At 40.9% G+C, this 13683-nt stretch overlaps 1 protein-coding gene across 5 annotated transcripts in view; it reads right to left on the reverse strand.

Annotated features, from left to right (window-relative positions):
* Positions 1-747: 747 nt before the first annotated feature.
* The window catches only part of TRAF3IP3 (TRAF3 interacting protein 3), a 42557-nt gene continuing 29621 nt past the window's right edge, over positions 748-13683 (reverse strand). For all 5 annotated transcript variants that reach the window (XM_069944517.1, XM_069944516.1, XM_069944519.1 and 2 more), the window contains exons 9-15: positions 13368-13508; positions 12367-12504; positions 9152-9296; positions 5552-5614; positions 3654-3784; positions 2257-2370; positions 748-1039 (exon numbers count right to left, since the gene is read on the reverse strand). In XM_069944517.1, coding sequence (XP_069800618.1) covers positions 947-1039; positions 2257-2370; positions 3654-3784; positions 5552-5614; positions 9152-9296; positions 12367-12504; positions 13368-13508 — 825 coding nt within the window. In that variant the 3' untranslated portion in view covers positions 748-946. The remainder of the gene's footprint in view (positions 1040-2256; positions 2371-3653; positions 3785-5551; positions 5615-9151; positions 9297-12366; positions 12505-13367; positions 13509-13683) is intronic.

Here is a 13683-nt window from a genome sequence, read left to right on the forward strand (position 1 = left end):
AGGAGAGGAGGGGCCTCCTGGTGGGGCATGGACTACGCACTGGGGGGGGGGGAGGATGCCTACACACAGTGTAGTGGAATTAGGGATGGTCCGAACCTGCCAAGGTTCGGGTTCGTATGAACCCGAACGCTCGGCAGCAGAATCCCGCTGTCTGTCCACGGAGCGGGCGGATACAGCGGGAGGAAAGCCTGGAAAACTGGGATACAGCCTATGGCTATGGCTGTATCCCAGTTTTCCAGGTGGTCCTCCCGCTGGACAGCGGGAATCATTACCGAGGGTTCAGGTTCGTACCATCCCTAAGTGGAATACATACTAAGGTGATGCAATGCACAGCAACAAAAACAGACACGGATGTAAAAATGGATGCAATCACAGATCACAGATCTAGCTAGCAGGCTAAGGCCTTATTCACACGTCCAGTGATTTTTAATAACTGTGATTTTAGTCCGCTAGCTAAATTTGTGGAAAACAATCTGTGATTGCATCCGTTTTTCCATCTGTGTCTGTTTCTTCCAATGATGTGCATCACATCACCCTAGTATGTTTTCCACTATGAGTAGGCACCCACCCCCAGTGTGTATTCCACCATTAAGATGCCTCAGATGTGGCAGAGATGAATGTCAGATGTAGCAGAGCTGGATGTGTCACATCCCCCCCCCATGTAGCAGACCCAAATGCGTCACATCACCCCCCCCCCCCCCCCCCCCAGATGATATTACATCAGCAATAATACCGCAGTGACCACTGTTTTCCATAAGGCACTTTATTACTTGCAGGTATATGTCTGTTCATATTACAAAAGGCACAGATAAATACTGCAAATTACTGTAACATCAAACATTTCTAAAAATATATATATATAATAAAAAAATTGTTACAAAACTGGAAACTGTTCAGGAACAATAACTAATACAATTACTTAATAAGTCTGAGGTAGCGGAATGTTTCAGTGCATATAACTTATGTGACTGGAGAATAATACCGCCATCACCGCAGCCAATATCACCATCAACACTGGCATCAAGAAACAGCAGCGTCTCTGTGGGAAGAAACAGATTACAGGTGTCATCCAGTCAGATTATCTAGGAGATGGGAATACCCCTTTAAAGTTACATCTTTAAGGCTATGTTCACACACAGTATTTTGCTCAGTATTTTTCAACCAAACCCAGGAGTGGATTGAAAACCCAGAAAGGCTATGTTCACACTCTGTTGAAATTGAGTGGATGGCCGCCACTCAATGGAAAACAATTGACGTTATTTTAAAACAACGGATATTGTTTTGAAATAACGTCAGTTATTTGCTGTACTGGCAGTGCCCAGCTATCCCAGTTTTGCCCTGTTCACTTGAAAGGGACAACACCATAGTACTCCACTAAAGTCCCTAAAGGACTAATATTGATGGTGTATTCATCGATTCTTTTTTCTTTTCTTCTTTCTAAAGGCTGCATAACCTCTTTATTGCCAGTGATGGAATCTAATTACTTGAAAGTGTGATCTTTACCTCACAGGATGGGATTTAAAGGGATTATCCAGAACAAAAAAAAAAAACCATAGCTTCTTTCTTCTAAACACAGTGACACACCTGTCCTCAGGTTTTGTGGGGTATTACAACTCATCTTCATTCAGTTCAATGGAACTGAGCTTCAATACCTCTCACTGGATAAAGGCCCTATTCCATGGAACGATTATGGGCCATATAACGGCCGATAATCGTCCCGTGGAATAAAAGGCAACGATCAGCCGACATCGTTCATGTCGGCTGAACGTTGTAGTCGTTTGTGTTTCAAACATGTTGAAAAACAAACGACTGTGATAGCAGCGATCTGCTGCCGTCGTTCTGTGGATACTCTATGGGCTGCCCGGACGATCTAGCAATAGAAAAAATAGTGAAAGAACGGTGACAAAAGAAAAACTGTGCGTGAACTAATAAAAAACGTCCGCTGTTTGCAAAAGATGTCCGAAAATAATGATCATGATTATTTTGACGTCCGTGGTAAAAACGTCCGTTATTCAATACATTGTGTGCATTGGACGTTCATCTTCCCATTGACTTCAATGCATTGCCATAGCAGTCAGTTAAATTGCGGCAATAACGGACGTTATTTTAAATTTAAAAAAATCGGCTGCCTTTTTTGACGTTGTGTGAACGGTGGTGCTGTTTCTGGAAGAAAGAAGCTATGGTTTTCTAATGCTGGATAATCCCCACAGCAGTTTATGTTGATTACCTACAATTATTCATCCGTAATAATTTTACCTTAGGTCTTTGTCTGGACATTCCTTTTAGCTCTTCTCGACACTGCTTCAGCTTTCTCTGACAAGACTGATATTCTTCTGTGATGAGTTCAAGCTCAGCTTTTAGACCTGTACACTGGCAAACACAACATGACCATCATTAGACCGCCAATGTTTTTTTTTTTTTGCTGTTTTAAAAAAAAAAACTATACATTTTTCCTTTTTTTTTTTTTTTTTTACTCATATGATTTGTAATGAGAAAGTATGAGAAAATAAAAAAGACAGAACGAAAAAAAGGACATGTACTAAAACACACTGGGGAGGAATGATGAAAACTCTAAACATAGGTGTCAAACTGTGGCCCTCCAGCTGCTGGAAAACTAGAATTCCCATCAAGCCTGGACAGCTCCAGCTTTGGCTCTCCAGGCATTATGGGAATTATAGTTCTGCAACAGCTGGACACAGTTTGACACTACTGCCCTAAAAGATAATCTGTGTTTGTTGGACACGACCACCAAAGAGTAGCTTTGATTTCTTAAACTTTTCTGGTTAAATGACAGCTGGGTTTTGATTTTTTATCTTAACTTTGATAAATGAGGTCCGCTATTCTCTAAAAAAAAAAAAAAAAAAAAAAAAAAAATTGCAAGTTTTTTTTTTTGTTTCAGTGGCAACCATATGGAATTCTGCATGCCCCAATAAAGTGTACCTGTCATTAAAAAAATGTTGACATGTCATTGGCGTGGAGCCAGTCATAACATTGAACCCCCAATGAGACATGGCGGTACTCTTTACTGACAGCGGAATCTAAATAGTTAAAATAGCTGGCAATGGAAGCAGTTCTGTGCTGACAGCTTGGTCTCCATACACAGCTGATGTCATCAGCACAAGTGTTTTCATCCCGTGTCCAGGGGGCGTTGGTACGATTCATGGGGCCCCATAGCAAGAAACTGATGTGGCAGGGAGCTGGGAGAATGGAACGACACAGGACTGCGTTGACCGCCGGGTCCTGTGAGTATGTGCATCACAGGGGTGGGGGCTCTTGTGGTTGGAGGTGCCATACTGCCTCTGGCCCCAAGGGAGACATGCAGGACAGGGAGCCCTGGCAGTGTGTGCTGTGAGCCATACCAACCATAGAGGTAGACCCCAGGCCCTGTGGCAGTCTTGTGGTCTGCCTCTATGGTAGCTACGCCACTGACTGCGTCATCAACTGGTTAGGACCAGCAAGACAGGCAGATGCCATGGGGAATCACCCCAATGACTTGTGGTTCTGGCAGCATAAAAGTGATTGACAGGTTTCTATTAAACACACTCTTCATGCAGATTATATTCTTTAAGTTGTGCAGCCCAAAATGAAATTTACACTATCTATGCTATAAACCCGAGGATATAAGGTTCTTCAGTTCCTTGTAGTAGTTTTACCTCTTTCTCCTGTGACAGTAATTCTTCCCTCGCAGCCTGGAGCTGGTTATTTTGCAGCTCCTGCTCCGGTGACTCACAGAGGTCTAATGTTGTGTCTGACCTGTTTCTCTGCTCCAGCGTCACAATGTCATCTGGGAAAGAAGGAAGCAGTTACAGTTATGGCTGTTTCAGTGAAACCTAAACATTTTCGAGGGAAATTCCACAGTAGTAAAACCGTAGTAAAATATAAGAATATCACTACAGTAAATTCTATACTACTGCTTTATAAAAACAGATGAGTTTCACATGAATAGATAGAATAGAGTGGCCACTAGAGGGAGACATAAACCTATTGGAAAAGGAAGACTGCAGCCAATCCCTGTCCTCAACAGTAACTTGCAGTTGTATATGGCTATGCATTTTTCCCTATATTCCAGGTTTACCACTATAAGGCTACTGTATTTTCACAGACCATTTTTTGAGTTTCATGCTAGGGCCTTATTCACACGTCCCGTAAAGTCTGTAATTGCAGATTTGTAATCACAGTTCAATTTAGAGCACATTGGTTATATTGAGCTATTCACGCAGTTTGTGTTAATTTTGACCCGTAATCCATAGCATAAAAAAAAAAAAAAGGACATGTCCTCGTGCGGATTGTGATTGCGGTACGGATTAGTAATAGAAGTCTATAGGATCTGAATTTTTTACGGACGTCACGGATGCAGCCCAGAAAAATCACTGACTGAAAGTGTGAATAAGGCCTAAGCCTCAAAAAGCAGCTATTTTACAGGCCAAAAAAATTACTGACAATATAAAACTTTTTTAAAAGGTTTTTTTTGCTATGGGCTATGTTTAAGACATAGGGGGAGATTTACAATGTGGCACAGAGGCCGTTTTGTGGAGCAGAGGGCAGCGATGCAAATAAATCTATTCATAAACACTTGATTTGCAAATATTTTGTTTGCATCTTGACGGAAGGGGTGGAACGGTGGGGGCGCCCGTTACTTTTAACTTTTTTTGGCAGAAAAGTGCCAGTAAAATCTACACCAGCAGAGCGGAAGCTACGCAAGCTCACATTGCACTCCGGCACACAGAGAGGCTCTGATGCACACAGGATTGCGCCTGTATATAAGTTCTGTGAGACTCTTTACCGCTGGGCTGTTTTTAGGACTGGCACAAAAAAAAAATACTGGACTGAATTAATGTCCCCCATAGTATATAATAGAGGAAATATAGTATGTAGTAGAGGAAATGAGGCCCAGAGGAAGCGTTGGGTGACGTGAAACGGCCATAGGTCAGAATGCTGTGATGTTGTCCTTCTATTTGTACCCGCTGTGGAGCTAAAAATAAAGGTGGTCATTTTTATTTGGTAAGTGATGTGCATTTCCCCTACTATATACTATGGATGACTGATAAATTTAGCACAGAACACCAGTGAATGAATCCCACCCGTGTAAAATATATTACGTCCAGCAGGCCACAGTAGGCCACATCCCTCTTCCTAGGCCCCACTCACATGTCAGAAAAATAGCGTGTACATAAAGTCAAAGGCCCAGATTTATCAAACTGGTGTAAACTGCCACAGAAACCAATCACAGCTTATCTTTGATTTTTCAAGGGTGGCTTACACCACTTTGTATTTTACACACTCTAGGCCAAAAAAAAATTTCCGTAATAATTTGCAGCATTCTTAAGTAAAATTTGAGTAGGTCTGAAAAAAACGTGAATATAAAAAAGAAAAAGGCCCACGGAAAGTACACAGACGTTAGATGGCAAATAACAATTATAATAGTAGTATAAAACTTTACATAGATCTATGTGTATTGTTCACTAGAACACTGACCCCACTGTACAGGAGTCTGTAAACTATAAAAGCAAAGTGTTGATTTTTACTTTATCAAACATTTAGAGCGACTTACTTTGTAAAACTTTAATTAGTTTCTGCATCTCAAGTTTCTGCCCCTCGGAATTTCTCAATCTAACTAAAAAGAAATAAAAAAAATAAAAAAAAAAACTATGGTTAGTCGTCTGCAAAATCATTATAAGAAATAATCATATTTAAAGAAGAACTCCAGGAGGAGCACTTTTTTTTTTTCTTAAATGCCATGGGAGGGGGTAGGTGAAAAAAATAACATGCACTTAGCTCCTCGGCTCCAGCGCTGGCGTTATTTTTCACCGACTCTCTTTTCTGGGTATTTTGAAAAAATTGTAGTTCTTAAATACATTTTTCTTTTAGACAGCGTTGATAAGTGAGGCCCTAAGTTTTTAAAGTTCACTTAAAGGAGAAGTCCGGACAAAAGTATTTTTTAATATGTTATTACTTATGGAAAGTTAGACAAATTCCTAATGTACATTTATTATGGGAAATGCACATATACTGCTATTTCTCTTAATTTAGTGTATCATGGAGAATTCAAATTCTCTCAAATACCGTGACGTCACGAATCAAGTGTAATTCCAATAGAGTGTCCAGCAGGGGGTGCACTATATATAGAATTAAATGAGTACTATTGACTTCTATATATAATGCGCCCCTGCTGGACACTTTATGGAATCAATGGCTGTATATATAACACGTCTGTATGCACACATATACACTGTACTACTCCCCCATCATTAGGCCTACTTCCTCCCTGAGACCAGGGCCTCAATTACAGCAGCAGACCCGACCGGCATGCCGGAGCTGCGGCCAGCAGACGTATGCAGCAGGGGCGGCATCAGCGGCTGCGGCGATGGGGATAGCCCTGGTACTACTTCCCCATCATCTGCTCATAGTATGAGCAGATGATGGGGAAGTAGTACCAGGGCATATGTGGCCTCAGGATCAGGTGAAGTGCAGGGGCAGCATCGGCAGCGATGGGGATAGCCCTGGTACTACTTTTCCATCATCTGCTCATAGTATGAGCAGATGATGGGGAAGTAGTACAGAGCATATGTGGCGGGAGCGGGAGGGGCCAGATTGGTGATGGGGATGGCCCTGGTACATACTATGAGCAGATGATGGGGGGGTAGTACAGTGTATATGTGTGCATACAGATGTGTTACATTTACAGCCATTTATTTCATAGAGTGTCCAGCAGGGGTGCACTATATATAGAAGTCAATGGTACTCATTGAATTGTATAAATAGTGCGCCCCCTGTTGGACACTACATTGGAATTACACCTGATTCGTGACGTCACGGTATTTGAGACAATTTGAAGTCTCCATGATCTACTAAATTAAGGGAAATAGCCCTATATGTGCATTTCCCATAATTACATTGTACTAATGTACTAATGTACATTAGGAATTTGTCTAACTTTCCATAAGTAATAATATATTAAAAAATACTTTTGGCCGGAGTTGGCCGGACAGTTTTGGATAACCTTTAACTGGGTAACTATAGCAGTGACTTTTGTTTAGAACATGTACATTAAAAAAATTTTTTGCTGTAGCATAGACTAGTGATTTTCAACCTTTTTTGAGCCGCGGCACACTTTTTATACTTAAAAAATCCCGGGGCACACCACCAACCAAAATGGCACAAAATGACACTAAAAAAGTACATATTATACATATAGTTAATAATATAGATTCTAAATGTATTTATACTCACTCAGTGTGAAACCTGGGCCTGTTTTCTTCTCCCCCCTGTGCTTCTCTCCTGTGCTTCTCTCCACCATACTTCTCCCCCCTACTTCTCTCCTGTGCTTCTCTCCACCATACTTCTCCCCCCTGCTTCTCTCCACCATACTTCTCCCCCCTGCTTCTCTCCTGTGCTTCTCTCCACCATACTTCTCCCCCCTGCTTCTCTCCACCATGCTTCTCTCCTGTGCTTCTCTCCCCCGTGCTTCTCTCCACCATACTTCTCTCCCCCCCTGCTTCTCTACACCAAACTTCTCTCCCCCTGCTTCTCTCCGCTGTTTCTCTCCCCCATCCCCATGTTTCTCTCCCCCCTGCTTCTCTCCCCTGTTTCTCCCCCATCCCCAGGTTTCTCTCCCCCATTGTTTTCTCCTGTTTCACAGGGGCACCATAGTTTGGGGAGCTTTCCCCGCGGCACACCTGACCATGTGGCACGGCACACTAGTGTGCCATGGCACACTGGTTGAAAATCACTGGCATAGGCATTTGCACATAAAGGCTATATTCACACTTGGTTTAACAGCGTCCATTGCATAGCATCGGACACTGTTAAACTGCCAGCCACTGGGCTGCATTCAGGACGTTCCTGCAGCCGATGTATTGGCTGCAGGAACATTCTTTTTTTTTTTACTATTGATTTGCAGGCACCGTCGGGTGTGCCCACAAATCAATTAACCATTAACTTCAATATAATGTGCAGCTGCCGCCGCTGAACGTGGCATTGTGTGAACTGCTATTATTTCCAGACACTGATCGGTGGAAATAGGCATGTACGTTAAAAAATGGGCGTTAACATAAAAATGTGTTAACACAGCGAGCGGCATTGGACTGACTTCAATCAGCTTCCGTTCTTTACTGAAACCTACGTTGTGTGAACATAGCCAAATGGTGAAAGTTCCCCGTTTTTAAATAACTGTAAAAACTAAAATTAAACTGTGTAGGAAGTAAACAATATTTTCCAATTAAACTCAATTGGAAAAATTGGCCTTAAAATAACTGGGAACATAGCAAAATTAAAAAAAAATTTGTAGTTGCTATTAGGGATGGTCCGAACCTGGTTCGGGTTTGTACGAACCCAAACTCTGGGAAATGATTCCCGCTGTCTGCCCGCTCCGTGGAGAGGGTGGATACAGCGGGAGGACCACCTGGAAAACTGGGATACAGCCATAGCCATAGGCTGTATCCCAATTTTCCAGGCGGTCCTCCCGCTGTATCCACCCGCTGCACAGAGCGGGCAGACAGCGGGAATCAGATGCCGAGCGTTCGGGTTCATACGAACCCGAACCTTGGCAGGTTCGGACCATCCCTAGTTGCTATCCTTATGAACATTTTCTAGAACCACCATTATATTGCCTGTGCCGATACTATGGGGCTATAGCTGGGCACCCACCAGCACAGCTAATAAAAAAGAGCTGCTTTACCATTCAGTTCAATATAATTCATGTCCACACCTATTCTGTCTGTCATGTCTATGATCACTGTGTTTATAAATTAAGCTGGGTGCTGACACTGTGCTCCTCTGTATCCTCCGTGGATAGGGAATAAGAGAGCGATGAGTTGGGGTGAAGGGGCCTCCCAGCGAGGATCCATAAGGGGTGTCTCTGCAACCATGAACAGGTGGTTATGGTTACTAGTGTAGGTAATGGGTCCAGCATTGTGATATAGAGATATACTATGTGTGTTTAAGATGGCCGCCAGATGGAAGACAGGGGGAGGGAATGTAGCTGGGGTCTTTGTGTGGGGACAAAGGGATTACCTATGTGGAGGGAATACCTGGGGGATGTATAAGGTGTCCAGAGGGGGCGGAGCTTATAGGTATAAAAGGGGACAGGTAAGCCTGGTCAGACACAAAATAACTCAGAATACCCCTTTAAATAGAGGTAAACTCAACAAACCTTGTAGAGTGTTCAGCTGCTCCTTCTGGAGTTCATTATCTTCCTGAAGGTGCTCATTTAAGGCTTGTAGCTCAATCTGCTCTTTTTCCAGTCCTTGAATACGATTGTGAAGCTGCTGACACTGTGATTCCTGAGATCCGACCCACTAACACAAAGAAGAGAACAAAACAAGAACATTAGACAATGGGCCAGATTTATCTAGCTGCCTGAGCCCCGCCCTGTCTATTCCCACAGTGACCAATCACAGCTCAGCTTTGATTTTACTACAGCTTATTAAGATATAAAACCTGAGCTGTGATTGGTTGATGTGGGAAAACTAGGCAGTATAGGCCTCAGGCAGCTCGATAAATCTAGGCCATAGAGTGTGTCTGAATGCGGTTATACTGTAAGATAACTTTATAGAGACCAGGATTCATTGTCTTAGTGCAGTTTACTAAATTTATGGTGGTATTTATGGTTAATACACTTCATAAGCAGGATCTGGGGGCCATGACGTGGGAAGAAGCTCACCGAAAATTACTTCTCATGGCTGTCAAGGAGCAACGCTATGGAGGCACGGGTAAGTATTGACTCTTTATTATATTTACGCACCCCCCCTGCCTGCAGCCTATTCTTTATTTTCATGAGACTTCCTCACTAATGCATACATGCAAAAAAAACTGAGAATGATTCGATAAAATTGCCCCAATGACAGTGTTTTTTAAGGGGGGCGGTTTGCTTTTATGGCATTCACCTTGAGGTAAAGATGAGCAAATCCACTGTAAAATATGATGATTCCTAAAATAATAAATTGGCCATCAATTTGTCAAGTTGTTCCACTTTCCATGTGCTCCAATCCTTTGAGACTTTTTTTTAAATTAAAGGGGTAGTTCAGCAAAAGAAATTTTCTTTTGAATCTGCTATAAAAAAAAAAAAAAAAAAAAAACACACACAACTCAAGTCTTCCAGTACTTATCAGCTGCTGTATGTCCTGCAGGAATTTTATTCACATAATGTTGAACAGGGAAACCACCTAACTTATTAGGCAATGTAATTCCATTGTTTAGATTCTGAAGCAAAGCTATATCGAATGTAAGCCACTAACTTATAAAGTACTTCTATTTAAATAAAATTCAAGTCTTCCAGTACTTATCAGCTGCTTTATGTCCTGCAGGAAGTGCTGTATTCTTTCCACTCTGACACAGTTCTCTCTGCTGCCACCTCTGTCTGTGTCAGGAACTGTCAAGAGCAGTAGAAAATCCCCATAGAAAACCTCTCCTGCTCTCCAGAGAAAGAATACAGCACTTCCTGCAGGACATACAGCAGTTTATAAGTGCTGGAATACTTGAGATTTTTTTACAAAATAAAAAAGTAAATTACAAATCTTTCTAGCACCAGTTGATCTGAAAGAAAAGATTTTTTGCTGAATTAACCTTTTAAACAAATCAATCCTACTATAGATTAGCTCATCTCCACGCTGCAATATAATGTCTTTTTTTTTTTTTTTTTTTTTTTTTTTACGTTTACTACAAGAGTACAGTGAAGCTGAACAGGAAGAGCAAACACAAATCAGTCCTCCCTCCATCACCACAAGAGATACATGTTCATCCATGTAGACTAGACTCTGTACAGCTGTTTATTTGAAGCTGTTATGCATGGACTGGTGAAGTTGTAACGAGTGGCTGCCAGATTTAAGAAAAACTTCTAGTTAATGTTCTTCCATATTTTGACAGATTTGGGATATTTTCTGATTTATATTACTATGACATGTAAATTGTTGGTTAACAATTCTGTTTTTTTTTGTTTTTATTGTATTTAAATCATGTGTGAAATGCATAGCACTAGTACATAATAAAATAAATAGTATTTTCAGGTTTGAAAAAATTATTTTATAAGTGCTTATATAAAATATATCTAAAAGTAAGAAATCAGCTGTCACATTATATTTACAGATGGTTAATACTGTGGTTTTCTTTTCCCCCAAAGTGTTTGTACTTTATATTTGGTTTCATAATGTATCTGTTTTTGTTCTGTATTTTATGTTGTCCGTACTTCATTTTTCTTTTTTCTTGTTGTTTGTAATTGTGCTGAAACATAGATGTCAAATAGAGATGAGCGAACCAGGTTCAGGTTCGAGTCGATCCGAACCCGAGCGTTCGGTATTTGATTAGCGGTGGCTGCTGAACTTGGATAAAGCTCTAAGGTTGTCTGGAAAACATGGATACAGCCAATGACTATATCCATGTTTTCCACATAGCCTTAGGGCTTTATCCAAGTTCAGCAGCCACCGCTAATCAAATGCCGAACGTTCTGGTTTGGATCGACTCGAGCATGCTTGAGGTTCGCTCATCTCTAATGTCAAACAACAGAATTAGGCTATGTTCCCACTTTGGTAACATATAGAGCAAAGGGCCATCTTGTTATATAGACAACCACTAATACAGATCATGATCATTATTGGTGGTCTACTATATTACCAGAAGCCCACCTTTGCCTGATATTTTTGGCAACTTAGCCTAAATATGTAAATAGAAACACAGAACAAACATTTTTAAATTAAAAACATTGAAGAGGTTCTCCGGGCAACATTACTTTGTCCCCTATACACAGGATAAGGGACAAGAGAGAGTTTGCTGGGGGTCTGACCTCCACCGATCTCAGGCCCCTGGCTTTTTTGTTATAAATACAGCTGCGGCTGTATTTATAATGGCATTAACCCAGGGCTCTATTCATTACTATGGAGCCGCCGGAGAGAGCAGAGTAAGCCAGAAGGTGCTTACTTGGCTCTTTCCGGCCCCAAAGAAATGAATAGAGCCATATGAACTATATTCATAAGAAAAAAGCCGGGGGTCCGATATGGAGATCAGCAGGGGGTGCGGAGTTTGGACCTCTCGCAATCTCATACTTGTCCCCTATTGTGTGGTTAGAGGTCAAGTTAATTTTGCCCGGATAACCTCTTTAACTTCTATGGCCCAAAAAAAGGCATCAAAATGGATTCATTATCACGTTAAGTCTTGACAACAACACTACGTTCAAAAAAATTTACAAAAAATGTATTTAAAAGAAAAACGAAATGTTAACACACATTTTAATTTACTCAAACCATTCTTTTTAGTAAAAAAATAAATAAAATAATAATAATAATACAGATCTAATACAGTCCTAATATTAGTTTGCGCTGGATTAGTATAGGATTTTATGAGCCACAGATACATTTTTGGTATACATTTGAGTACCTGGAGTTTGCCTTGAAGAATGTTCATCTCATTCTTTAGCTCACAGTGTTTGTTGCTCAGTTCTATCCAGTCTGCTTTTAGTTTTTCATATTCTTCTCTCCACAACTCACACTCATCTGAAGATACTGATAATGACATCTGCAAATGGGGATGCATGAAAAATACTGTAAGGTTATGGTTATATGATGTGTTGGGGTATAGGTTGGCTACATACATACAGTTTGTGCTCATGGTACATAGTCTTAATACAAATCTGTTAGAAATCACATAGGTTATCAAGTAGATGGAAACCACAGTGACCATTTATGCCATGCAGCATCTTTAAAGGGGTTGACCACTTTATAGTAAAATAGTTCAGTGAACAGTATTAGTACTCCCTGTATATACTGACAGCAGCTCCCTTTGTCCACCACTGAGACTGTATATGCCTATGGAGGACACTGGGGGCGGGGCATGGTCACATGCTCCTCTATGTCAGCCATCTTATGGACAGACTCACCACAGAGCAGGACAGCACAGCCCGGAGGAGGGGAGTCTGATTTCAGCTCTATGAGGTACACAGGGAGCTGCTGTTAGTATATACAGTAAGTACACTTACTAATACTGTACACTGAGCAATTTTATTATAAAGTGGCCAACCCCTTTAACCTCAAATGATGATAAGTGAACAATACAATGTAGAAATAAGCAGTCAGTTAAATCTAAGGGCTAGAATGAGGTAAACAATACAATATGGTACTAGCAGTGCATGGCCAGCAACTATTTCCTATAGCCAGTAGATTATTTTTATATATATATATATATATATATATATATATATATATATATATATATATAATCACCAGTTATTGTGGGCCTAATGGATTTGGACTTTATTCACAGACGCATATAAAATATCTCTGCATGTTGTTGATTGTCCAAGAAATATACAGCCAGGACACACTTCTGTACGTGTAATACAGCCCTTACTGTTAGTGGCAGCATGTTAGTTCTGTACACACCTGCACGTTTTGGAGCTGTTTCTCTGTAGCTATTTTATCGTCTGATAACTTCTGAAGTGATTCTTTTGCTTTCTCCTGATACTTCATCTTGTTTTCTTCCATTTCCAAAAGAATTTTTTTCACACTTGTTTTTGGAAAACTCTATGAAAGAAGCTAATAATTAGGTATTTTATCCTAATATTACACATAACTCCATATACTTCAAGAACCCATGCATGGCGTTGTTAACAATAGGAATTCCAAACTGTCTATGGTACCCCCATATGCCTCTGTAGGCTGTACGGCTCCTTCTGCATAGACTGCAACAAGAAAACAT

This window comes from Dendropsophus ebraccatus, chromosome 11 (assembly GCF_027789765.1).
Source record: "Dendropsophus ebraccatus isolate aDenEbr1 chromosome 11, aDenEbr1.pat, whole genome shotgun sequence".
Lineage (NCBI taxonomy): Eukaryota > Metazoa > Chordata > Amphibia > Anura > Hylidae > Dendropsophus > Dendropsophus ebraccatus.